The sequence below is a fragment of the Enhydra lutris genome, unplaced genomic scaffold, assembly GCF_002288905.1.
Source record: "Enhydra lutris kenyoni isolate GAN:26980312 unplaced genomic scaffold, ASM228890v2 scaffoldscaffold68, whole genome shotgun sequence".
NCBI classification, from domain to species: domain Eukaryota; kingdom Metazoa; phylum Chordata; class Mammalia; order Carnivora; family Mustelidae; genus Enhydra; species Enhydra lutris.
The window spans coordinates 4021626-4046967 of NW_019154152.1; the positions used below are offsets into that span (position 1 = coordinate 4021626).

Consider the following 25342-nt stretch of genomic DNA (forward strand, 5'->3'; position numbering starts at 1 on the left):
CAAATGTATACAAATGGGGGTTTTTCAAAAATAATGTGTAAGATAAATGCTAGGTTTTCAGTCAATTTCATCATTAGCTGGAAGAGCACACATGTCTGCCTAATAAAAAGACTACATTTACTGTTCTGTATGCTAAGTTAACCAGTGGAAGGGATGAGCATTATAAAGTCACAGGACAAGACAATCTAAAGTCAAAGAAGCATCTTCACAAGCAAAAATAGAGTTCTTCTAAGTCTATAATAATTCAGAAGGGCTTCTCATAATCTGCATTTGCCCACAGAAATAGACAGAAAGGTCTTTGAGCAGCTTATTGAATACTTGGAGCACATGTCCTTAAAAAGTTGCCAAAAGAGAAATTCATTCAATGTACATTTATTGAGCACCTACTATGTACCAGGCACTAGTAACACAGATGAAGAGTACATTGGTAAAGCTTAAATTCAGATTGGCCTTAAAAAATGCTTTCTGATGAATCACTCAATTCTATCTGTGAAACTAATAATACACTATATGTTAATCAATTGATTTTAAATTTAAAAAAAAAAGTGCTTTCTACCTGGCCCCTGGGACCACCTATGTCTTCTGAAGAAGTCTGCATGTTAGAGAAGGGAGACATTCCACCTTAAAAAAAAAAAAAAAAAAAAAAAGCAGAGGTTATAGTGATTAAAAAAAAAAATCTAACATCTGTGAGATCTAATGGAATAGCAGGGAAAGGACTGGATAAGGAGTGGGAAAACTAGTTCTGCTATTACTTATCTGTGTGACCTCAAACAGATTTCACCTCCCTGGCCCTCACTCTTCATAAGTAAAATGGTAATTGGGCTACCATCAGAATATTGGAACCGAGATCATCTAATCCTATGTTTTCCACAGTCCTGAGTTCAAATGAAAATATGTAGAAGGCCCAGTGTAACAGTGATGACAGCAGAGTTGCTTTGAAGAAGGCAGCACCCAGAACCTCCCCCAGCCCTGGAGGGGATTCACAGAACAACATTTGAAAACCACTCACCTAGTCCAAATCCTCACTTTTCAGATAAGAAAACCAAGACACAGAATAGGAGCGATTGGTTTGGTGTGCACATTTGGCTTCCTAAATAGAAAGGAGGGTGGAGGGCTAAAGAAAACAGTGTATGAAATTCATAAAAAAAGCAAATTGTCAAGAAGGAAGTTTTCTATTTTAATTCTTTCAAAGTAGTTCCTTTATGAAAGGGAGCTTTGAAATTGGTTTTGTTTAAGGCAGCCAGCCAGCCAGAGGCTGAAATGAACAACTACCAACCAGCCTGCAGGGTCTATAGAGGATTTTGGCAGAAAACCACACAGACCTCATGTCAGTAGGCACTGGACCTTGGAAGATCCTGGCCCCAACAGTGCAAGCACTAGCGGTTTCAAGAGAAATATTTGGAAAATTTGGAATGAGTACAGACAAGTGTCCAGCTCCCAGATCCCCAAGGAGGAGTCACCATCTATTACTCAGAAATACTAACAAGTGGGCATGTTAGATCTTAAAGTGAACAGTGCAACCAAAATCACTGGTCTGAAAGTTCTTTAGAGGCCTCCTCTCCGTGGAGAGTGGTCCTAGTTTGGTATGTTGACCACTGTTAATCGCAGCAGACTTGAAATTAAACCAAAAAGTTAAGATGCATGTCCACTGCTGGACCTAGTAGGTCAGAGCTGTGATCTCTTCTGATTTCATGGCATCAGACAGGAAGCTGAGCTCATTGCATAGGGTCTCATATCGGAACGCCATCCGGATCTGAGCAACATTTGTCTTTCGAATATCATTTCCTTCAGGTCCTTCTTTATAATAATTTTGTCCCAGAAACTTTTGCTTCTCCTGTGGAACCAGAAAAGTACAAATGAAACCATAAACCTTAGGTTTGATTTCTATAACCACATGGCAGCTTTGACATTGGCCACGCCAAATGAAACCAGTACCCCTGAAGCTGATCCTCCGCCAGGACATGGTTCCTGATGGGGTTCTTAAAAATTCTCCCGGCCTCTGTGTCCTCAAGGATGTCACCCTGACACCCACATTCATTCCCTTCATTTCTGAATGTGCTTTCCTTGATCAGGAGACAATAATAAGACCCTCTCCCCAGTGCTGCTGGCAATTAAGAAGGGAAGATGAAGGCATGAAGACTCAGTCCCTCCTGAGAGCCGACGGGGCCAAACAGGTGTTTCTGGGGAGGCCCGGTCTTAGGAAGCAGGTCTGCACAATTGAATTTTGAACCGTTAGCTCTGCTCTGCATCAGCATCCGATAAGAGCGGCACCAAAGCAGCTTCTTCCTGTACCAGTGATGTCACGCAGGGAAGGGCCCCGGGAGCCTAAGACACCATGTTCTCAAACCTGGCTCCCTATCAGATCCCCTTGGGAGCTGTAAAAATACTGATGTCCAGGTTCCATCCCTACAACTTTTTATTCAATCTAGGTACTACTATTCACTATCCAAGAAAGACCGAGTGTCTTCTGTGTGCACTATGTGCCTATTCTTGGCCCTAGGGATATAATGCTGAACAAAACAGTCCAATGGAACTACTGTAATGGAACTCACCTTCTGGAAGGAAAGACAAAACACGTAACTACATATTACGATGTCAGTAGTAATAAATGTTGAAGGAAACCAGATCAAAGGGATAGAGACTAATGGCAAGTATGGGGCTACTGTAGAACGGTGGTCGGGGAGGGCCTCTCAGAGGAGGTCACATTTGAGGAGAGTCTGAAAGGGTCAAAGAGCTTCCCTGAAAATTCAGAAGTCTCCCTAGGTTTCTCTAGGACATGAGTTTCAGTGTGACAGACAAACTGCTTGTTGTCTTCACGGATCTCAGCGCCTAGAAAGTGCCAGGCCTGCCACGGGTGCCCACCATATGTGTGTTGGACAGGAGGGACGGAGGACAGCACCGTCAACCGCCCATACCTGATGCGACAGTCCGCTCTGCAGCACGCTGTTCCTGGCGATTTCACACAGGTCACACGTGCTCAGCTTCCACACTTGAGCTGCAATCGCATATTCTTCCATAAGGGCTTCCTAGATCCCCCCGAAAGGAAATGTATTAGACAGTAGGATATCCCCTTTCAATCCTTCACACATCTCCAAAGCTAGAAACATCAGACAGACATTGCAGCTTTACTTTTTCTTTAAAGTCTGGCACCTGGATAACCGAACAACATTCCCACCCCACCACCCCCTTAAATGATGAACTCCTAAGAGCATTTTTGGCAGATTCGCAGGTTTCCCAAGAGAGATGTCTTAGAGAACGCCTCCACGTGGATTTGTTGACCGGCACATGCTTAAAGCCCTGTGGCAGACATAGGGATGCCTGCCTCTGCTCTCCTGCGACAGTCTCCCTGGTCACGCACATGTTAAGTATGTGCTCTGTAGCCTTGCTTTTTCACATCACTTTCTGAAGATTGTCCAAAAATCAAAGTTAATCTGAATAAAGTATGACAAGCAGAGAATGAGAAATGATCAGGCGGTGAGACAGTAATCCAAGGGGATTTAGGTTTGAGTTGTGCTTTCACTTTATCCCCTAGGATTTGAGATGTCTGCCATTGGTCACAAGTTCTTGGACACCCCACTGCCTCTGTAACCGAGAGCAGCGGTTCTCAAAGTGAGATCCAGGGTCCCCGAGGCCTTTTGAAAGGGCATCCCTCTTCCAACCATTATCTTTGTGAGGCAAGATTTTCATTATATGCTTTGATAAAAACAAGGCATCATAACAGATTGAATGCAGATGCAGATACGAGAATCCTGCTGTCTTCTACTATGCCAGACATTAAGGAGGGTTGCAAAAATGTGAAACAATGCCATTCCCAATGCCATTTTGTTTGTTTGTTTGTTTGTTTTGGGAAAATGTGACTAATTTTCGTAAAAATTGCTCTTTATGTTACCATGTAACAGAGTTATTAAAGCTATTTTTAAATGAGTTAATATTTTTCAATTTCGCATTAGTTTCTATAATACACTTAAAAATCACTAGATATAACTTATGTAATCAACAGCTTTCTGAAGGTCTTTAAGGTCTTAAGAGTATAAAGGGGTCCTGAGCCCCAAAGCTTGGAGAGCCTGTCTTAGAAGACTCAGGCACTTCTATTTTCACTAGTCAATGGCTGGTCCCCAGGCATGGCCTCATCTCTCCCTTCCTCTTCCCTTGCCCTGCAGATCCCAAGTATTCTAATAATAATAGTGTTAACCAAATGTTAGCTTTTGTAGTATGTACTATATTCAGACACTCTATTAAATAGACTATGGTTCATTATCTTATGAATCCTCACAATAAAACAGAGGTAGACATAGAGACAATTGCATCCCTGTTCTACAGGTGAAGAAGAATAAGATAGAGATCAAGTAACTTAACCAAGATCACAGAGATAGTAAATGCTAAAGAAAGGGAAAATTGAGAGGGCAAAAAATTAAACTGTGCCTTCAAGGGTCCAAGAACTCCAAAGACAGGGCTCCTGGAAGGAACACTTTTCGCTCACCAGGAGCTTACCTCTTGCCTTCACTGGGCACCAAGCCCCACCCCAAAAGCAGAACTGAGTTTGCGCTCCAGGGCCAGCAGTGTGGGGGACGGGCCAGGACTGGGGCCTGCTGGGGCGCCTGACATCCTCACCTTTGTGTAGTGGAACTGCATGGGGTCGTCGGTGGAGAGAGAAACATGCAGTCCCTTGTGCAGGAATTCCCTCAGAGGGTTTTTGGAATATTCAAGAAACAGACTGTTGTTGCTAAGAGGAGACATGGCAATGGGGATCTGAGCAAGGTAGTAGAGATACTGCAACACCGGACTCTGCAAAAGAACCACCAAACTCTGATGAGTGCCAGAGAGGGGAGGGAGGAAGGGCAGGCAGGAGCCTCAGGGTCTGGGTGGTGTCTGTGCAATTCCCTCACCAAGCCCAGAGTTCCCCAAAGGCGGGGCACCCAGACCCCACCCACCCCGCCCTCCCTGCAAGTTCTTCTCACTCCCCTCTCTTCCTGGGCTGCTCTCTGCCCCATCTTGGCTCCCAACAAGACCCAGCTCAGGGCAGGAAGGCAGCTGAAAGGCCCCAGGCTGCCCCCAGGCCACCCACACTCTGCTCCCCCTCCCCCAGGCACTTCCCCCCGTGGGTCGGCCTGAGAGATCCCCACTTTGGTGGTTCTGCTGCTTTGACCATAAACATACAGGCTGAGTCTGTAAATACTCCAGCTCCTCAGAGATGGGAAGGGGCAGGCCTGACCAGGCTAGAGTGGTTTTCTGATGTACTACCTGCCCCTCACGGAATTGGGACACCCCCCGCCCCAGGATCAGGGCACAAGAAGAGTCTGAGCAAACATCCTTCTTATGGAAGTGATCCAAACTATGGAGAAGACCAAATAGGCAGAGTTCATAGCTGCATTATTTACACAAGTGGAAAATTGGATGGACCCTGTCCAACAACTGGAGACTAGTTGAATCAATTATAAACTGTCCAAGCTGTGGGCCATCCTTCTAACTGCCTTTAGAATGAACATAAGTACTATGTTGCAGCACAGAAAAATGCTTATTCAAAGAGCAGAAACAAACAAAAAACCTGTGCTCATAATAACAAGCATGTTAGAAATACACTTTTGGGGGGCGCCTGGGTGGCTCAGTGGGTTAAGCCTCAGCCTTCAGCTCAGGTCACAATCTCGGTCCTGGGATCGAGCCCTGCATCGGGCTCAATGCCCAGCGGGGAGCCTGCTTCCCCCTCTCTGCCTGCCTCTCTGCCTACTTGTGATACTTGTGATCCCTGTCAAATAAATAAATAAAATCTTTAAAAAAAAAAAAAAAGAACTGCTTTAATAAAAAAAAAAAAGAAAGAAAGAAAAGAAATATGCTTTGGTAAAAAAGATGAGAATTCTAAAATACCAAAAAGCTAATAATGGCTATTTCTTTTGAAGTAATAGCAATAAGGATTTTTTTCCCATTTCTCCATCTTTTGGAAAATCCAAATTGCAATGTGTTTGATTATATTCCTTTCATAATTAAATATGAAACCAAGATGACAATGGACAGCCCGACCCAGAAAAAAGCCCCAGCCTTTTAACGTCACTGGCCAGAGCCTCTCAGGGGCAGATAGGAGCCCAGGTGATCCCACTCCCCCAGGGAAGGCCAGAGCAGGACCAGCCTTGCAGGGTAGGCTTCCGTGAGTCGCCTGGTTACCTTCTTGAGGAGCAGCCCATGGGAAATGTTGTCAGCGGTCAGGAAAGCAGACACCAGGTGGGTGATGGAGCCAGCCTCCCCACAGTGAGGCCGGAACAGGAAAGTGCTCAGGCCCCGTTCCCTGCAGAAGTGAGGCTCTTGGTCAGCAAGGACCCCTGCTTCACCCTACTAGGGGCCCCACAGGCCTGGGGCCTGTACCCCTAGCTCAGGGCCTGCTCCAGGGGGAGAGACTTGCCCATGGCAGAGTCAACACAGCTATCACGGACACTCTGGAAACTACCTCTCCCAAAATATAGAGTGCCAGGTCCAGGGATCTTCAGAACCAGAGGATGCCACCTCCCCCCCCCCCCCCCGCCCCTGGGGAACAGATAAGGGACGGAATGGTGGAAAGAGACCCTGCTCTGTCCCCGTTCATTCCTCACCTTCTGCTCTTCACCAGGCCTTGGAGCCCAGGCTCTCACAGACCTTCAGAGCAGCAACGGCCATGAGAAACCGTCAAGTTCAACTTCTTGGTCATAAAACTGGTTAAACCCAGAGGGTGGAGTCAGGCATTAACAACCCCTGGGCAGGTCAGCAGCAGAGCTAGAACTCAAGCCCCTACCTCCAGAAGCTCAGTCTGGACTGCCCCTCCCCAACACCGGGCCATCTCCTTTCAATCCCAGTCCATCCAGAACCTTCTTACCCACAGACTACACTGGGTTAGCCTGAGCCAGCGAGGCCCCATGGCCCAGCAGAGGGCAGGAGGGAGGCTAGACTTGCAAGGGGGGAATGAACAGGTCTGTGTGGGCTGCCCCGGGCTCCCGACTCCTGCCAGAGTCGCCCCGTGTGTGTGTGTGTGTGTGTGTGTGTGTGTGTGTGTGTGTGCGCACTGGTGGGAGACTGTGCAGGTGAGGCCACTGGCCGGGAGCTCCATGTGGGCTTGGGTTTAGTCCGTGTTGTTCCCTATTTCATGTCCTGTGCCCGGGACAGCACCTGTCACATAGAAGGTACACACTTGTTACACACATCGTGCATGAACACCGCTGGTATCGCAGAAAGAACTTGGGCAAGTGTTGGCATGTCCCGTGTCTGTGTCAGGCCAGAGACAGACAGGTACACACAGGAGCTGGGGAGCACGCGGATGCACCCGTGTGTACAGGCATAGCTTGGCCGCACTGTGTACAATCGTGTCCGCAGTCCCATGTCGTGTGCCGGGCGCGTCACGGGGTGTGAGGCGAGGGGCGCGCGGGCGTGCGCGGGGCCAGGCCCACCCACCTGCGGAGGTTGTTGAGCACCATGATGTTGGCGTACATGTAGTACAGGTAGTAGCTGTACGGCGGGTTCTGCTCACTGGTCCAGACGTCCGGGCTGGGGCTCTTCTCTGAGAACATGTGGTCACTGTGCTTGGACTCGTCGTCCACGCTGTCAAACCCTGTCACCTGGGCGGGAGGAGCAGTCCTGTCTCAAGCTGAGGCTGATGAGCTGACAGAGGCCTTGAAATCCTGGCGTCCCAGGCTCATACCTCAGCTGGGGACTGTGCAGCCTGAGGCCATGTCCATCCCAGGACAGGGAGTGAGCACAAGCCCACAGTCCGTCCCTCCATGGCTTCTGAATGTACCCAGGAGGCCAGCCTGGAGACTGCCAAGCCCTGGTGTGGTCGTGGTGATGGCAAGGGAAAACTCGGGCTGCACCAAGTGACCAGTGGAAGCCATACCCACCACCCACCTCTCTGCTGTGCCAAGGAGGAGCACCGCAGGGTAGCTAGCAGAAACAGCCATCAGCAGCAGTGACAGTGGCTATGAGGGGAATGGGACCGGTGTTTCCCATCAGCCTACTATATGCCAGGCCCTAAGTACTTACCACACAATAGCTAAGGTAACCCTCAGAGCCACCCTGTGAGGGAGGTCTTGCCTGTGAACAAACCAGGCCCATCATGCTCAGGGAGCTTGCCCTCGCAAGACAACTAGGCTCTGAGCCTAAATGGGCTCCAGGTCTAGACTCTGGGGCTGTAAGTCGAGGACACCCCTGCGATGCACATTTGGGGCCACAGGAAACCAGCCTAGATGCCTCACAAACAAGTCAAGGTGGGTCCCACCCAAGAGGGCCCTGTGGAAAGCTGAGCTGTGATCCCCAGGAGGGAAGTGCTCTGCCCTCTGTCCTTCCACAGCAGCTGCTCCTCAGCTGGGGCCCAAACTTTGCCTTTAGTCACTGGCTTCCTGGTCACCTGGTCCCAGACCTTGACCAAAGTGAACCCATAGAAGATGTAGCTTCTCAGCCACAGCGGCACTTTGAAGGGGCTTCTGGAAGACTGTCCACCTTGTTCCACAGCTGGCCTAAACTGGGGAGCCCCAGCCAGGTCTGCCAGTCCCTCCCATTCCTATATGGGCAGTAGGTGCCTCGAGGAACAAGGGACCTATGAGGGCCTTGGCAGAGACTTCTTTGTCATAGAAACACATGTCAAAGGCAGTAAGAGGACTGCCACCACAGCTCCCAGCATGGCCTGGATGGGGCTGGGGGCCAGGGAGGCCGGGGAGGCCGGGGATCCCCGCCCTGCCCTCACTAGCCCCATGCCCTATCCGGACTCTCCAGGACCTGGCATGGAGGTAACATCAGCCCCTCTCCCGAGCTCTGTATCCCACAGATGCAGTGCCCCCAAGCACAAGATATGTCCAACCCCCAACTCCTGCTCCACGAGCCTGCTCTTCCCCCACTTGTGGTAGTGACCCCCAAAGGCACCCTGGACTCTTCCCCCAGCCCACCTTCAGGCTTTGCCCAGGCCCTGTCAATACTACAGTGATGCCCACCTCGTGCCCAGAGGCCCCAGCCTGCCATCCGCCTTTGCCTCACTTTTCCTACTTGGGAGGCCCTGCAGCACATGGACGATACCCCTGCTCGGGATCAGACACCCGCCTGCGAATGCCCGCTCGGCCAGCTCCTAGCTTCCTGTCTTTTCCTCCTGTGTGAACAGGCACTAGTAGCTTCACAGGACTGCTGTGCGAATTGAATGAGACAGTCCATGGAGAGTGCTTAACAGTGCTTAACACACAGCAAGCACGTGAGGATTCCGCTTAGCACTAACACCAACAAAATGATGTGACATAAGGTTGTCCTGAGACTGAAGTGAGATCGTGTTGTAGCAAGGACCCCGGGAGCAGGCACCAAACCCTCAACAACCATGAGCTGTTATCGCGGCAGGAAGCCCCCAGCATCTCTCTCCACTGTTGGAGTGGGGCCCCTGACTCTGTTCTTGCCCCTTTCCACCCATCACCAGCCAGCTTCTGTTCCAGGCCTTTCTCCACACAACAGCCAGAATGATGTTTGTCTAAAACATAAATTCAGTGATGTCCCCCGGCCTGTTTAAACCATTCCTGGCAGACTCAACACAAACACAGACTCAACAGCCCTCCCCCATCCACTTAGCTCTCTGGAATCTTCTCTCCTTCTTCCCCGTCAGATGCCCAAAACCTCCATGGCATTCTGGGCTCACTTCTCACTATGACAGCCACCTCCACTCTGGGAACCCAGAGGGAGGGATCAGCTCCTGCTCCACTCATACCTTTTCTGGGTATCCTCTCCATTCCTTCTTTCCCTCTCCCGTAACTAGTCAGAAAAACATATGTTGTCGGGCACCTGTACTCAACCAAACAAGACGGGAGAACCATTATTTCAAGGTAAAAGCAGGAGCATTGAAATGCCTGCATTTCTAAAGACCTGGGGCAGCTGCTGGGTGCTTCGGGGGACAGGAACCAGTCTTTCCAGCCCCACCGGGCCAGGAACTGACTCCACCCCAGTCTTTCCCTACTGCTGTCTCCCTGACACCCCACCCACACCCCAGGGCTGGCCCTGACGAGAAGGGGACTTCCGCTACCTGGAGCAAACTCATTATTTTAGAAATTCAGTTTCTTGCCCATTCCAGAGCACACGAGATAGAGGATCTGAGAAGGGAAGCCTGACCCAGCCTCCCTTGGAATCCTCTCTCCCATCCATCACTGTGCACATCGCCTGCAGCACCACCCACACTTACATATTTGAGGAAAAGATGAAGCTCTTGGTGATCTTGGGGGTTGATTGTGGCCTCAAAGAGGGGAAGGAAGATGTTCTCCAGCATCTTCCCAAAGCTTGGCAGCAGCTTCTTTGCCCTAAATATGTCACTGGGGGAAAACAGAGACTTGCTAATTAAAGTGAACCCCTTGGCCTGTGGGAGGACAGCCCCATCCTTTTCTCAAGCAGCTTGTGTTCCCATATAAACACCCAGAGCAGAGCCAGAGATGCAGCTTGAACACAGGTCCTTCCTCTCCTCTCTAGCTCCCAGCAAGGTCTGCAACACTAGGCACTGGTTTGAAGCTCAGCATCCACCCCTGCCCACCTGAGAGCTTTCCCAGGCTACAGGCCATGCTGGGAGTGGGGTCTGGGGACTCAGGCTGACCCAATGTCTAAGAGATGAGTTCACCAATTTATCAGTATCCAGACTCTCTGCCCCTCAGCTCACTTCCCCTACACTGCATATCCCAGCCCACTGAGGGACCATGAGCCCCATACCAGCCAGATGGGAGAAGCCAGTGGTCGTCTGAATCATAGCCATGGAGAGAGCCAGCAGTGTAGACTACCACTAAGTTGCTCACACCCAGGGGCTCAGGCAAAAGGATCACCCACCCTCAAACCCCAGTGAGAAGATGGGTAGTGGTTCCTACTAGGCCTTGCACAGGCTTGTTTGTCAACAAACAAGGGTTGAAGTGACACAAGGAGCTTTGCCAACTACCCCTTGCTATGGGACAATGTCTAGGGAGGAGAGGCCCAAGCCGGTACCAGACCGGCCCCACCAGAATAGTGCAGACCCAGCGCATGAGCGATGGGCTGTGTCCCCAGAGGGCACAGCAGACAGCAAGCCGCCTCACTTACTAGATCCGGGGCACCTGGATGATCCAGCGCATGTTGGGCGAGTAGACCTTGTGCTGGATGAACCAGCGGGCCAGGCTGGGCCATTCCTCCGGACTGCGGCCGTAGATGGAAAGCCGTGGCTCTGAGTACTGGTACTTGCTCTCCTCGAGCTCCCTGGCCACCTCCTAGCACCAAGAAGAGCTCGGGTCAGCCCAAGAGCATGCCAGCTGCTGAATCCAGCAGCTTCCTCTGTCGCCAGCTCCCAGGCTGGGGAGACCTGATCTGCACCCCCTAGCTGCCATGTAACTGCTCCTCCACCCCAGGAGAGGCTCCTTCTTGGGGGAGGGAAGGCCTTTGCACAGTGCTGTGCATAACCAGGCCAGGCAGCAGAAGCATCTCCAGATGCCCCCAGCCAAAGTCAGGCTGCAGACAGGGCGGTAAGCCCGGACACCGTGAGCACCAGGATACCCTGCCCTCCTGCAGCCTGAGGTGGGCCCCTGCAGCACCAGCCCGCCCGTGCTCAGGAGCTGGTAGCCAGGGCACCCTCGGCACCTGGGCCTTGCCTGCGCTGGATGGTGGACCCGCAGGGATTCGGGGAGGGGTAAACAGGAGGCCTGCAGAGCCCCCACCCTCCGCAGGCAGGTGCTGTCAGCATCTTGGGTCAGGGGGGAGGCTTGAAGAGGCCCAGGGCTCACTCGCCTTGACCATCCGAGCGAAGTACTCTCCGCCCAGGTAGTTCTCAGTTTTCAAATAGAGGTCGCGCAGTTCACTGGCCCCCACAGGGTTGTATTTGGAGTTGAACTTGTCAAAGCGATGGAAGGTCTGCCGACCCTGGAGAGAGGAAACCACCAGGCAGGTCGCCATATTGTTCATATTCACCCGCGTCTCCCCCTCCAGGCCTTCAAGAGGTGGCCTTATGTGTGGCCACACTGACCAATGTCTTCTTTGTCCGTTCTTGCATGAGCCCGTGGGAAGTCCCGGAGCCAGGCCGTGTGTCCTCACTCAGCCAGCCTGGGGGTCCTCTAGTGGGGCCCTCTGTGGGGACCAAGGGACCTCATGCTCCAAGGCACCATGGCTAGGAGCCCAGCTGGCTGAGTGAGCAGAAAACACCAGACTACTTAACAGTCAGTATCACAGTGTGTCTGTTACTGCTTGGATGTCGTAAGGCACCTTCTCCACATCACCACATTCCGTGTTTTTTTGTTTGTTTGTTTAACAAAGACTTTTTTATTGTGGTAAAATATACCTAACGCAAAATTATCATCTTAACCATTTTTAAGTGTACAGTTCAATGGTATTAAATGCATTCATTACATCGCACAACCATCACCACCCTGCATCTCCAGAACTCTCTATCTCGTAAAACTGAAACCCTGTGCCCATTAAACGATGACTGCCCATGACTCCTTCCTCCTGCCCCTGGTAACCACCACTCTCCTTTCTGTCTCCATGAATTTGCCTACTCTGCGTGCCTCGTACAGGTGAATCGTACATTAACTGCCCTCTTCTGTCTGCCTTTTTTGACTTAGCGTCATGTTTTCAAGGTTCATCCATATCAGAGTATCAGTACTTTATTCCTTTTCAGGGCTGAATCATATTCCATTGTAAGCATTTACCACATCTTGTTTGCCCTTTCACCTACTGATGAACACTGGGGTTGTTTCCCCCTTTCAGCCATTGGAGACAATGCTGCTGTCCACCTGGGTGTGCACGTATGTGTGTCCGTCCCTGCTTTCAGTTCTTCGGGGTATATTCCTGGGAATGGAATTGCTGCAATACATGGCAATTCTGTATTTAACTTTTTCCTAGGAAACTCCATACTGTCTTCTGCACCATCATTTAGTCTTTTAATAACCGTCCCGTCAACAAGGCACATGGCATTCCCCATTTTATAAGCAAGGCAATAAAAGCGTAAGTGAATTGCTTAAGGGCCTATAACTCCCAGCTGGCAGAAGGGGAGTTAGAACTGGGACCTGTCTGACTCCAGGTCGCATACCCTTTTCCCCTGTCCCATGGCCCTGTGATTCCCTGAGGCCAAATTCCCTTTCACCTCTCCATGCCTGGAAGCCACAGAGCTGCAGCGTCTCCCAGGTACAGCCACTGGGCCACTTTCCTGGGGACGGGGCACCCACCCAGGATGGTGGGAGGCTCACTCACCGCATGGACGTCCAGGGAGTCCACGGTGAGGTCGTACGGGTCCATGTGCAGGCTGTCGAACACCTGCCGCAGGGTGATCTTGCGGCCCCGCTTCTCGGCCACGGTCCGGTCGGGCTCGGTCTGGTACGTGTGCTTGATGAAACGTAGCAGGTGCTTCTGGTTCATGCAGGCCGCCGCGTGGATGTGCGTGTCCACCTGCAGCACAGCGCCACCAGCCGTGAGCCAGCCCCACCCCCACGCCTGCTGGCAAGGAGATGGGGAGTCCCAGCCTCAAAGTGGTGTGCGAAACCTCAGCACCCATAGTCCCGCCGATACCTGGACCTGCACCCCTCCCCCCAGAGTCTCCTCTAGACTTTGAAACTGGTCCTCCCTCTAGCTTTGCCGCCCTCTCGACCTCGTTATGGCAGCCAGAGATCTTTCTAAAATGTAGATGGGATCTGGCCACTCCCCTGCTAACGAGTCATCAGTGGCCCCCAAGTCTTCAAGAGAAAGACCAAATGCCTTCGCCTGGGGTTCAAGGCTGACTTCCAACCTTAATTCCCTCCTTCCTGCTGCCCAGCCTGTGCTCCCGCCATGACCCAGCACTAACAGGGGCCCGAGGCACTGTGCTACTCTGCACTGTGTCACTTGGCCCACGTGTCTCCTCTTCTGGGCAGGTCTTCTAGCCCCTCACCAGTCTCATCCACCTACGCGGGATCCCTTACAACCTCCTCCACTTGGAAGCCAGTCCTGATCACCCCAGCACACTGACCAGCTGTTCCCCCGCCCAGCCAGGAAAGCTAGCACACACGCTCCCATTACTGTACATGTCTTCCCAATTCAGTCTACAGACTAGTAGACTCTGCCACTAGACCAGGAGCACAGGCCTCAAAGCACAGGGGCTTCAGCTGTTGCGTCTAAGTCTCCAACGCCTATACCAGAGCCTAGTATGACTTATTTGTTGAATCAATGGATGGACAAATGAACAAATGATGATATCTACATCCTCATGTAACCCCAAGGGCCCGCCAAATGCCCCACAAAATGCCATTCTTCCCATTGACCCCTCTTGGAACAGTCCCTTCAGCAGGCAGCCCGGATGCAGTGGTGCCCTGGCCAGGCTGAGGGATGACCTAAGGTCGAAGTGCGCATCCTGACTCCCCTGGCCTGAGCCCAGGGGGCCCCAGAGAGGTCCCCAGGGAGATGGCAACAGCCTCCCAGGCCAGGACTGTGCTATTCCTTCCTGCTGCAGCCAACTGGGCACTCTACCAGGGCTGGGATAGGCAGGCGGCTGACCTGTGGCCAGAGAATGTGGTCCTCAGCTGGCCAGCATCTCCAAGTCATGCCAAGCTGGACATTTGATCTACTGAATCTCTGTGAACATTATACAAGCCAGCCCATGTCACTGGCCACACCACTGACTCATCGGGGCTCTTCCTGCCATTCATCCGGCCCTCCCAACAAGAGAGACAGACCACTAGCCATTAAAGATATAAAACCGCTCAAAGCACCAAAAGCCAGAACATCACCCAAAGCACCATGTAGGGATCTGGTCACCTCAGGGACAGGTGGGGCTCTTGTGGGATGCCCAAGTAGCCAGCCAGGCTTAGCTCAGCCGGACACAGCTGGACTCAACCACCTCAGCATGACATAGCACATTCTGGGTTTTCTGGTTCCGTCCTCTTGCATACCAGTGACACACTGCAGGGGGTGCAGGCTGTCCTTACCCCCACAGGTCACAAGATGAGGGAGAAAAACAACTGGACAATCCAGAAAGCATCCAATCCAAACTTTAGAAGGTCCAAGGTGATTATTTTAGGAACACGCAAAAGAGCCCGTCATGGGATGTCCGTGTTTTCAATTCACCGGAAGATACCAGTGTGTTCCTGCTTTCACATCGGGTCCAGGCTTTCACAACAGGACAGTTTACAAACAGGGCTGACTGGCCCCCCGTCCCTGAGCCAACACTGGCCATTCCCCCAGCCATGTCAGACATCAGTAACCAAATGCAGCATTTTCACTAAGCTGTGGGAGTAGCCACGGCCGACTGGTCAAGTTAGGCACAGAAGATGAAGCCGGTCTGCTCTGCCTGATATGACACTTAAACCGACGTGAAGAAAGCCCAATCTTACCCAAGTCCTCGGCAGTAAACACACTCGGCCCTGGTTCTTAGCTCTGAGCAAAAAACAAATGTCTCAGTTACACAGTCCCGCCAGCTGGGCCACGTGGTGTCCTAAGCCATGCGGTGTTGTGATGTTTGTGATGCTGTGATGCTACAGACACATTCACAAAGACCAGCCCCACACACCCGTGGCCACTCACAGCCTCTGCCTCCGAGCATGGCCCCAGCCTGCGCTCCCAACACTGACAGCTACCTTGGAAATACGGAGCCACCCTCCCAGCCCACCCTGAGTTTCAGAAAACCGGCTCTCTTCCCACCGAAGAAGCTTCCAGGGCCAGATAAAGCAGCCAGCAACCAGGATGCAGGGAAGGGCAGGCGGAGGCCTGACTTGGAGCAGATCAGGGCCCATGTTTATGGACTGCTGCGGTGCCAGAGAACAGGCCGATGAGTCACAGCACAGGGGTCAAGGTCATCCCTATCCAGAGAACACATTTACCCCCAGACTGACAGGAACACCTAGGGGTAGGTAACCAGGACTCTCTCCTGTATCACAGCCAGAGAGTAGCTAGTGGGCCTAGGAACACCCACGGGGACCCTACCTCAGAAGCAAACAGTGTCTGAGCCAGTGCAGTTAGCAAGGACCCCTTTAGCCCCAGGAAGCGGGAAGCTGCCAGGACCAGAGTGTTCATGCAGAGGGCGGGGTTGCACAGGCCAGGCAAGGAACTTCCCCGGGCACCCACCTGGGCCTGTGGTGCATTTCAGCAGAGCTGAGAGGAGTTGGCATGGTGCCTTGAAGCACCTACCTGTCTGAGTACCTAAGCCTCACAGAGAAGGAGCAAACAGTGCTCAGGGGTGAGAATGCCAGGTGGCTGATTTCTAACACAGCCCCTCACCTCTACCTGGAACGCCTGAGACATTTCCATAAGCCTCACAGCCCATGAGCTGAAGCCACCTCACCCTCTTAAGGTCCCTTCCAAGTGGGAGTCCATGCCAGACCCCATGATGCTTAACAGAAGTGACCCTGGGGCCTCCCTTGGGGAGGCGGTCTGTTCATTACTGCTGAGTGTTCTCAATCAGGTCAGGGAGGCCTGGGTTCCACAGATGAGCCATATCCTCCCCTAACACCCCCTTCTCAAAGCTGACCCCGGGGAGGGGCAGTCATCAAAGGGTCACATCTGCAACAGAGGCCCCTCTAGAGATGAGGAGCCCACTGTGAGTCAGCTCAGGTTGGGCCACGAGGCAAAGCCTAATCCCTACCCTTCACCCTGAGCTTCTTCCCAGAGTATGACCATGGCACCTCCCTGCTTCCTCTGAGAAACCCAGGGGCCCCCACATGGTCCAGAACCTCACATACCTCTCACCTCACTCTCCCCACAGCCCAGCACCACACTGTCGCTCACACCTGAGCTCCTGTCACACCACTGGACATAGTCTGTCCTCTCCCATGGCACAGCACTCTCTCCCTCTTGGTCTTCGGCTGTGCCCTCTGCCTGGAACACCATCCCTTCCATTCCCTTGCCCTCCGCCCCTGCCCAGGCTGAGTCTTATGCACTCTTCAAGTCGGCTCAGTTCTAGGCTCTTCCTGGAAGCCACTCCCACCACAACACTTCACACTGACAGGACTGGGCTAGGAACTTCTCAGGAACAGGCAGTGACTCCCGTTCAACATCAAACACCCCAGGCTTAGCAGTGATATTAGTTAAGTGGAAGAAAATGGAAAAGCTGGAGGCCAGGACTATTTAACACACACACCTGAGCCCAGGCTACGGCTCACGTACCCTAGGGGAGGGGCAAGACAGGAGCACACGGGATCCTTCCCTACTCCTGATCCAGAAGGAAGCAAACCACAAGTTCCCAAGTCCAAAGAGATTTTAACAGCCTTTTCTCTCCATGATGAATACATCCTCCACCTTAAAAGGAGCCTGGCCTCAAGTCTTAGGAGCAATTAACAGACTGTACCGTATTTTCCAAGTCACAGGGTACCACTGCAACAGATACAGAACACGGACAAAAGTTCCCACCTAGAGTCACACCAAGTACAGTCTGAGGCATGGCCCGACAGCAGGCAGGCAACCCGCCAGTCTTCCTTGCACACATGTCACACTCCTCTGGCCAAGGAAGGCCACATAGGGGACCAGCCCCAGACTGACTCAGGGCATCCCACTGGGTTGGGAGGGGACCCGGGAGGGGTGGCTCTCAGTAGTGGGCTACTGACGCACCTTTCTCACGTTATAGAAGTCTCGGTGTGGGTTACTCTTCAACTCTTTGAACTCAGACATTTCATTTAACATCTCGTGCAGGCTGAACTTGGATTCCAGAAAGTTCAGTCGCCGGTGACAGTACGTTTTCCTGCAGGTGGGGAAGGGGGAGAAATCACAGCTGAGAAGTCGCACGGAGCTCTTCAGTTCGGAGACCGCCGGTGGCTGTGGGGACAGGCCCTCAGGTGGAAGGTCAGGGGGCAGTAGGGAGGGTTATGGCCATTCCAGCTTTCGGCAGACCCAGCTGGACTGTGCCCTGTGACAGGAGTGGACGGTCCATTCGGGGCATCGCAAAGCTGACCCTGAGATCTCGTGCAGGTTCTCTGACTTCCAGCTTCGGCAATTTATCCCAAACCTCTGTTTCCCATGAACACATATGGAAATGGCAGTACCCAAGACTGAGCAGAGAGGATGCTCGATAAAGGTCTCCCTCCTTATCCCTTCCTTCCTTCTGTCTTCCTGCCAATCCTCAGCCAACTTTAAGTCCTTAAAAGGAATTCCACCTCTGCCCAGAATCTCAGTAATACAGCCAAACTGTATTGTCCCACCTTGGCATGGGGAGGAAGCATCCTGTGACGTAATGACCTTCCCCAAACCCTGAGACCTGAAGACCCTTCAACTCTGAGGTGACAGGACAAGCGGAGGAGGTGTTTGTATCCTGAGCAGATGAGGAACGTAGAGATGTTTGTTACTAGGATGGAAACCTCTGCAGGGACTAATGCTCCTGCCAGCCAGCAAAGGCCGCCAAAGGTGGGAAGGCTCACCGCTCCTGGCCAGCTCCAGGCCCACACCCAGCCCAGGGACCTGGCCATGTGCCACAGCCACACGGAACCTTCAACCACAAGTCACGCCACCCTCCTTCCTGTGACCCCCAAACAAACAGCAGCTCCCTTGGCATGAAATCACTCGGCCTTTCATAAGGAGCAGCTGCCCACCCTGGAACAGTGTCGTCATGGCGACCGAGCCAAGCCCCAGTGCAGAGCTCAGAGGAAGCAGGAAGAGGCAGTCAGAAGGGATTTCAAAGGCCATCTCACCTAGTCCCTTTCCCTGCTGGACTGGCCTGGACAACCTCCTGGATAGAACAACCCCCCCCCACACACACACACAAACCTCCTAAAATAGCCGGGGTCCTGCCCCTCCTCTCCCTCCCCAGGCTTCCCAGCAAAGCTCCTCCTCACACGGCAGAGGCAAGCCTCCAGAAAACTGTTCTTTCCTTCCTAGTTCTTAGCTCTGCCCTCAGATGAGTGAGGCCTGAGACCCACTCTACCCAACCCCCTGGGACCCACTCTCCTCACTTGGAAACTGGTATCACAGCTTTCCCAGCAAACCCTGAAGGCAGGGCAAGAGAAGTTCCTGGGCGGTGACCGCACCCTTTCCCTGCCCCCTTCCCACTCCTGGCCCAGCACTCAGCCCAGCACTCAGCACAGCCACACCCTGGCTCAGGGGCCAGGCCTGCCAAACCTCATTTACTGATGAGCTGAAGTGCTCACCAAGAAGGGAGGGGCCCAATGTAGGGAGACAACAGCCTGCCAGCTTAGCTCAAGCCGAGCCTGCGAGCATCTTGGGGGTCAAGGCACAAAGCTCCCAGGCTCCCTGCACTCTCCCCTCCAGACACACGGAAAACCCAACAACCAAAGCAACAGTCTTCTCTCCTCCACCATCTATGATGCCCTGGGCTGGATCTTGGCAAGGCTGCTGCCCTGCCTGGGGAGAGGGAGAACTGCCACTGTAAGGTGCACAGGTTGGCCCCGATGAGCAGAAGCTCCAGGATGCAGAAGAGACAGGTCGTACCGACTCTAAGAACACGCCAGCCTGTGATGGAAAACTGTTACAGGAACCCACAAAGCACGGAGGAAAGCGGGTGATTTAAGTGCAGGAAAGCCGGGAGTAAAAGGGGGACCTGATTGGCCTTTGACAGCCCCTTCCTACAAAACAGCCGCCATGCAGAGAGGTGGACTCAGGGAGAGCGGGCTTACGTGGGGCCATCCGTGATGAGAGCCAGGATGTGGCTCATGTCCACGGTGTAGGTCTCCAGGTCGGGGTAGGGCAGGCTGTGGGGCTCCTGGCGCTCCAGCATCTTCTTGTTATCATACACGAAGAGGATGCCCCCCTGCATGCGAACCAGGTAGTCCAAGTTGGCGGGAGCATTGTCCAGACAGTAAGGATCTTCCTGGGGCAGAGGGGGAGGGTGGAAATCTGCAAAACAGGATTGAGTGATGGCAACGTGCCCTTGACCTCATGAGCTCACGTGAGCTCAGAAGTCACCTACTCGGGGAGGACTATCCTCATCATCTCAGCTAAAACCTCGTCACCCCGGCCACCCCTACCTACTCTGACATCACCTGTATCCCTCCCTCCTCTCTATGTCTCTGTGGCATTTGCCACTATGGGCAATAATTTCACTTACTTATCTTGGGACCTATCTGTTTGGCTTGTTTAGTACTGTATCCCCATTTCCTAGAACAGTCCCTGGCACATGGCTGGCAAGTCAGTAAATGTTTTTAATTTAACTGAAATGAGCTTCAGCCTCCTGGGCATGACAGGGACACCAGGCACATTAGAAAGGGCCGCTGTGTCTTGTAATAAAATAACAGGCAGCACCTGGGACTGCCCAGTGGGAATAATTGTCCCTGTCCTCCCACATCTTCCTGAGCCCGGGTCAGCCAAGGGGCTAGATAGAAGGGGGGGTCCCCCTCCTCCCCGGATAAGCACAGAAAGCACAGAATAGGCAGCCCCCCCCCCCCCCCCCCCCGCAGAGCTGGGAATGGCAAGGACAGAGCTCTCAGTCCCCAGGGCTGTTAGCCCACGGGAAGCCGAAAATGCCTCTTGGCCATTTCCCAGCTATGAGACTCAACAAAGCACCTCACCTCTCTGGTCCCGCCCCCCGCTCATCTGAGACTAACACCCCCTGCCTTCAGCAGCTGTTGTGAAGGCTGCAAAAGTGGGTATAAGAGGGGCTTTGTAACAGTAATTCTTGACCCATCAGTTAGACAACATTATTCTCATCACTCTTCTCATGACTTCTCCTGACTCTAGATAAGCTCTGCCTTTGGCCAAGGAACAGAGGTTATGCTAGATGGCAGTAGATCTGGGGGCTCCAACTCTGCACAACAGCCAACCCTCCCTCCACAGGGTCCAGCTGCTCAGCTGCCAGCCCAGGCAGGGGGAAGCCTGGGACTCTTCATCAAAGAAAGCAGCCAAGGCCAAGTGACATGCCTGGGTATCCCCCGGGCACTGCTCGGAACAGACCACCCCAGAGCAGATGTGAGGCATCGCAGGGGCTAAAGCATGTGCCCACATTAGGCACAGCCCCCGGCCAGCTCAGGAGTCCCTAAAGTGTGCCAGGAGTCTGTAGGAAGACACAGCCTCGGCCTCACCAGGCTCATTCCCAGGCCCCCTGGGTACTCTGTTGGCCCTTGCCAAGACTAAGGCAGGCGACATCGACTTGCCTCAGGGAAATGGAACCAGAAGGGCTGAGATTTAACCAGGGTCCCAGGCAGTCACAGATGCTCAACGTCCAGGTCTCAGAGCTTCAAGGAAAACCCAGACCGGAGACCCCTTGGCACCTATTACACCCAGAGGACAGCCAGGGTCCTGAGCACAGGCACAGACCAGCAGGCCCTGGCCTGATCCTCTGGTGCCACCTTTGTAGATGGTGGCTTCTTGTTGTCTTCATTCATCTTACCCAACTTACAGCCTCTACTGCTCCTAGATCCTTCTCAGGCCAGAGTCGCCCAGCAACCACCCTGCCTATCTCTGATCTCTTCTTTCCCCCAATTCTGCAGCATAAATGCAGCTACCATTGACTGAACACTCACTCAGAGTGTTCAGTCATGCCAGTACTGCACTAAGTACTTCACTCTCATTCAACCCTCAGAACAGACCCAGGACAGAGATATTAGTCCCATTTAACAGACTGAGAAACTGAGATTTGGAGAAATACCTTGCCCAAGAAAGTTGTGGAGCTAAGACTAGAATGCAGGTGTGTTCGACTCCAGAGCCTACTTTCCCTGCTCCCAGAACATGCACTCTGCATCTACCCCCCACTCTATCCCACCCCGTCGGCAAATTCAGCATTACTGTCTAATGGTGTTGTTGTAAATATCCAGGATGAGACTGCCTCTCTCTGGGGGACTATCAAGCTCAGGGACTGTCCTTCACCTCTCTCTGAACTTCTATAGCTCAATTCTACCCAGGGCAGAGCACACAGTGCATGCAGATGCAATGCTGGGAGAAACCAGCAAACATGGGTGTAGGAAGCCAAAACCAGGGCCCTCTCCTTAAAACACCATCTGGGCCAAATACATCCAGCCAGTAAGAAGTCCTGACCAACTCTTGAGCTGTGCCCCCCTTAGAACCCCCATGCCCCACACCCACAGTGCCCTACCTGGGAGGCCCTCTTCGGGAGGCACAGTGTCTCCCCGCTGATGACCCAGGTAGCGGGCAGTGGTCCGTGGGAAGCGGTGGTAGGCAAGCCTGGCATACTTCTCCCGTATCATCAAGGCCTTGGCCAGGCTCTTGGCAGCCTGCTCATAGTCCTCCACAGTGATCTGCAGAAGGGGGTGGGCAGAGAAGAGTCCACATAGCAGGACTGAGACCACTGTCCATAGCAAGATCTCCTGCGAAATTGGCTTTCAGCTGACGGCTGAGAACTTGCATTTCAGGGTCATGCCCACCACTCGCTAACTAACAGGAATGGCTCATCCAGCCTCAGTGGTTTGCACAAACACTACGGTTTATGCCAAACACCTGGTTTTCTCTGGGAGTCTGGAAGACAAGGTTATTAACCTTGGGTGCTGAGTCTCTGATGAGCTTCCAGGGTAGACGACACTTCGAACATGTCACAAGTCGATGCTGAAGGAATGAAGTGTGTTCTGCTGACGCCACGGGGAGAGGCGTCTGGGCTCCTCCAGACTCTCCTGTCTGTATCTTTTCCCTGTGCTGACTTCACTCTGCATCCGATCACTGTAATAAATCCTAGTCCTGAGCACCTTTGGGCTGGGTCCGAGGTGTCCTTCTAGTGAATGACTGAGCCCGGGGACCCCCGGCCCAGGTGGAGAATGAGGGCTGCTGGAGACCCAGAAGTGCTCCGGCCTCCAACCCCAAGACTGGCCTCAAATGCAGCTGGTTAAGCCACAGCCCCGTTGATGCACCCTGAGCGTGAAAAGGGCCCGGACCACATCCCTGATGAGGGTGAGGCTCACCACTTTCATCTGCGAAAAACCAGGGGTCCCCCAGAGGTGAAAATAAACACTCTGCAGGCTCAGTCTGCTGCTTTGCCATCCCCTGGCTTCTGCTTCGTCTGTGAATCATCAATTCACCCAGTCCACAAGCATGTATGGCCAAGTGTTGGATTTTGTTTGGGTCCTCACCGCAACCCATCCTACCGAGGGGGAAACTGTGAGCCAGCAAGGATAAATCACTCGCCGGAAGTTACAAAGTCAGACTTCAGATTCTGATCTGACTGGCTCCCAGCACCTAAGCATGGTCTGTCTCCCCGGAGCTGCCTGTTTTTCAATGATGGAAGAGAGAGATATATGCCCACCTTCCAGTGGGCTCCTTCGACCCTGTCTGTCTGGGAAGGAGGTGTGTGGCAGAAACCCAAACATGTCTGGGGAGACAAGCAGCTAAACAGACAGTCATAACAGGACACAAGCGACCCACAGCAGAGGGAGGTCCAAGATGCTGGTGGAGCACAGGGCGGGGGAGAGGGGTTCCTGGAAGTTTCCTCACTGCTTTAATTAAAAATCACTTTTAGTTTGAAAATATTTTAAATACACAGACAAGCACTGAAGAGAATACAACAGACACCCATGTGTCTACCTTCCAGAACTAAAACTTTTAACATTTTTCATGACTGTTCCAGATCTCTTATATATTTGAATAAATAAATCATCACAGATACAGCTAAAACCCTCCCCTCCCCGCTCTTTCACCCCACTCCAGGTTCAGAGGAAGGAAGTTGGTACATAGCTTTCCCATGCATGTTTTTATACTTTCACTCAGTGTTGCTCCTAGCTTTTGCTAAGAAAGTAGCTTTTCCTGGGGTGCCTGGGTGGCTCAGTGGGTTAAGCCTCTGCCTTTGGCGCAGGTCATGATCTCAGAGTCCTGGGATCAAGCCCTGTATCAGGCTCTCTGCTCAGCGGGGAGCCTGCTTCCTGCCCCTCCCCCACCACCTGCCTCTCTTCCTACCTGTCATCTCTATCAAATAAGTAAATAAATAAAATCTTTAAAGAAAAAAAAAAAAGAAAGTAGCTTTTCCTTTCCTATTACCAAGTGTCCCCATGAGGGTGTGTTAATTCCATTTTAGACCTTCCGGTGGATGGCTTTTGAGAGCATCAGGAATAGGTGAATAGACACACACATCTTAGAACCTTAGACAGAAATATGTCCCCGCCGATGACAAAGCCAAACACTTGGCAGAGCCAATGGACTCAACAGGACAAGGGGCTCGGACCATGGCTAAAGTTATCAGAAAGGGTGCTCAGGATCCCAGTGGACCAGCAGCCACCAGCCAGCTCATAGATACCACGAGCCCCATGCCTGGGAGCAGGCCCACTGGGAGTCAAGGTGATCTGCAAGGTCAGCCTATCTCTCATGGCTCATAGCTCTCTGGGGACCAACTGTCCATTTCAGGGGCTCTGTGCCAGGGGACCGATGGAAAGAAGCTAGCTACTGCACCAGGCCAACATCATCCCATTCAGCTGGCTGCCAGCCTGCTTCTATTTCCCCCTTCTCCCATCCTGCCCACATGTCAGAGGCCAGGTCGACACCAAGGACTCCTGGTCAGGAGGCTGCGACTTCAGAGAAGGCCTGCATTGTGATTGTGTCCAATCCAACAAAATTCCCATCCATAGGAACTTCAAGTATGGTATACCCACACAGAGGAATAATAGGCACTTATAAAAAAAAAAAGAAGAAAAAGAAAAGAAAGAAAGAAAGAAAAAAAGAACAAGAACAAGGATGTTCTTTATCTATTGATATGGCATTATCTCCCAGATGTACTGTTAAGTGAAAAAAGCTAGACTCAGTATGATGTGTATAGTAAACTACCATTTATGTAAAGATAAACAAATTATACATGCCCAATTAATTGTAGATACACATAAGAAAACCAAAACCAAGGGTAGCCTCAAACAATAAAATATTTCAGGGGCGCCTGAGTGGCATGGTCAGTTAAGTGTCCAACTCTTGACTTCAGCTCAGGTCATGATCTCAGGGATGTGAGATGGAGTCCCGCATCACGATGGGCTCCACGCTCAGCAGGGAGTCTGCTTGGAACTCTCTCTCCCTTTCCCTCTGCCCCTCTCCCCACCTTGCATGTGTGTGCGCCTTCTCTGAAGAAGAAGAAGAAGAAGAAGAAGAAGAAGAAGAAGAAGAAGAAGAAGAAGGAAGAAGAAGAAGAAGGGGGAAGAGGAAGAAGAAGAAGGAGAAGAAGAAGGAGAAGAAGAAGAAGGAGGGGGGAGGGGGAGGTGCGGGTAGCAGGTTGAGGGCCAGGAAGAGAGAACCAAACTTAGAACTGCACTAAGTGATACTTCTCTTCAGGAAGGAAGCAATAAAAATGCATCATCCAACCAGGAAAATTAGCACATTTTCAGTGACTGAGCTAACCGACTTGGTTACGTGTTCACTTTCTCATCAGGACCCCCTCTTCCTGGTTGGGAGGGTCTAGCCTGTATTTAAGGATACTGAGCCAAATCTCATGGAGGAGCTAAACTGGCAATGACTGATTCCACGCGAACAAGTCAATGCCTGGACGTGGAGTCTAGTCAATATTTGGAAACACTCAAGGGTCCAAGCTGGGATCTTCCTC

At 52.2% G+C, this 25342-nt stretch overlaps 1 protein-coding gene across 1 annotated transcript in view; it reads right to left on the reverse strand.

Moving 5' to 3' along the window:
* Positions 1-642: 642 nt before the first annotated feature.
* The window catches only part of LOC111159462 (adenosine monophosphate deaminase 3), a 35052-nt gene continuing 10352 nt past the window's right edge, over positions 643-25342 (reverse strand). The window contains exons 3-14 of the mRNA XM_022521970.1: positions 21917-22079; positions 19506-19725; positions 17491-17620; positions 13171-13365; positions 11713-11844; positions 11035-11198; positions 10160-10286; positions 7411-7574; positions 6157-6277; positions 4612-4785; positions 2916-3026; positions 643-1834 (exon numbers count right to left, since the gene is read on the reverse strand). Of these exons, the coding sequence (XP_022377678.1) occupies positions 1658-1834; positions 2916-3026; positions 4612-4785; positions 6157-6277; positions 7411-7574; positions 10160-10286; positions 11035-11198; positions 11713-11844; positions 13171-13365; positions 17491-17620; positions 19506-19725; positions 21917-22079 (1878 nt within the window). The 3' untranslated portion in view covers positions 643-1657. The remainder of the gene's footprint in view (positions 1835-2915; positions 3027-4611; positions 4786-6156; positions 6278-7410; positions 7575-10159; positions 10287-11034; positions 11199-11712; positions 11845-13170; positions 13366-17490; positions 17621-19505; positions 19726-21916; positions 22080-25342) is intronic.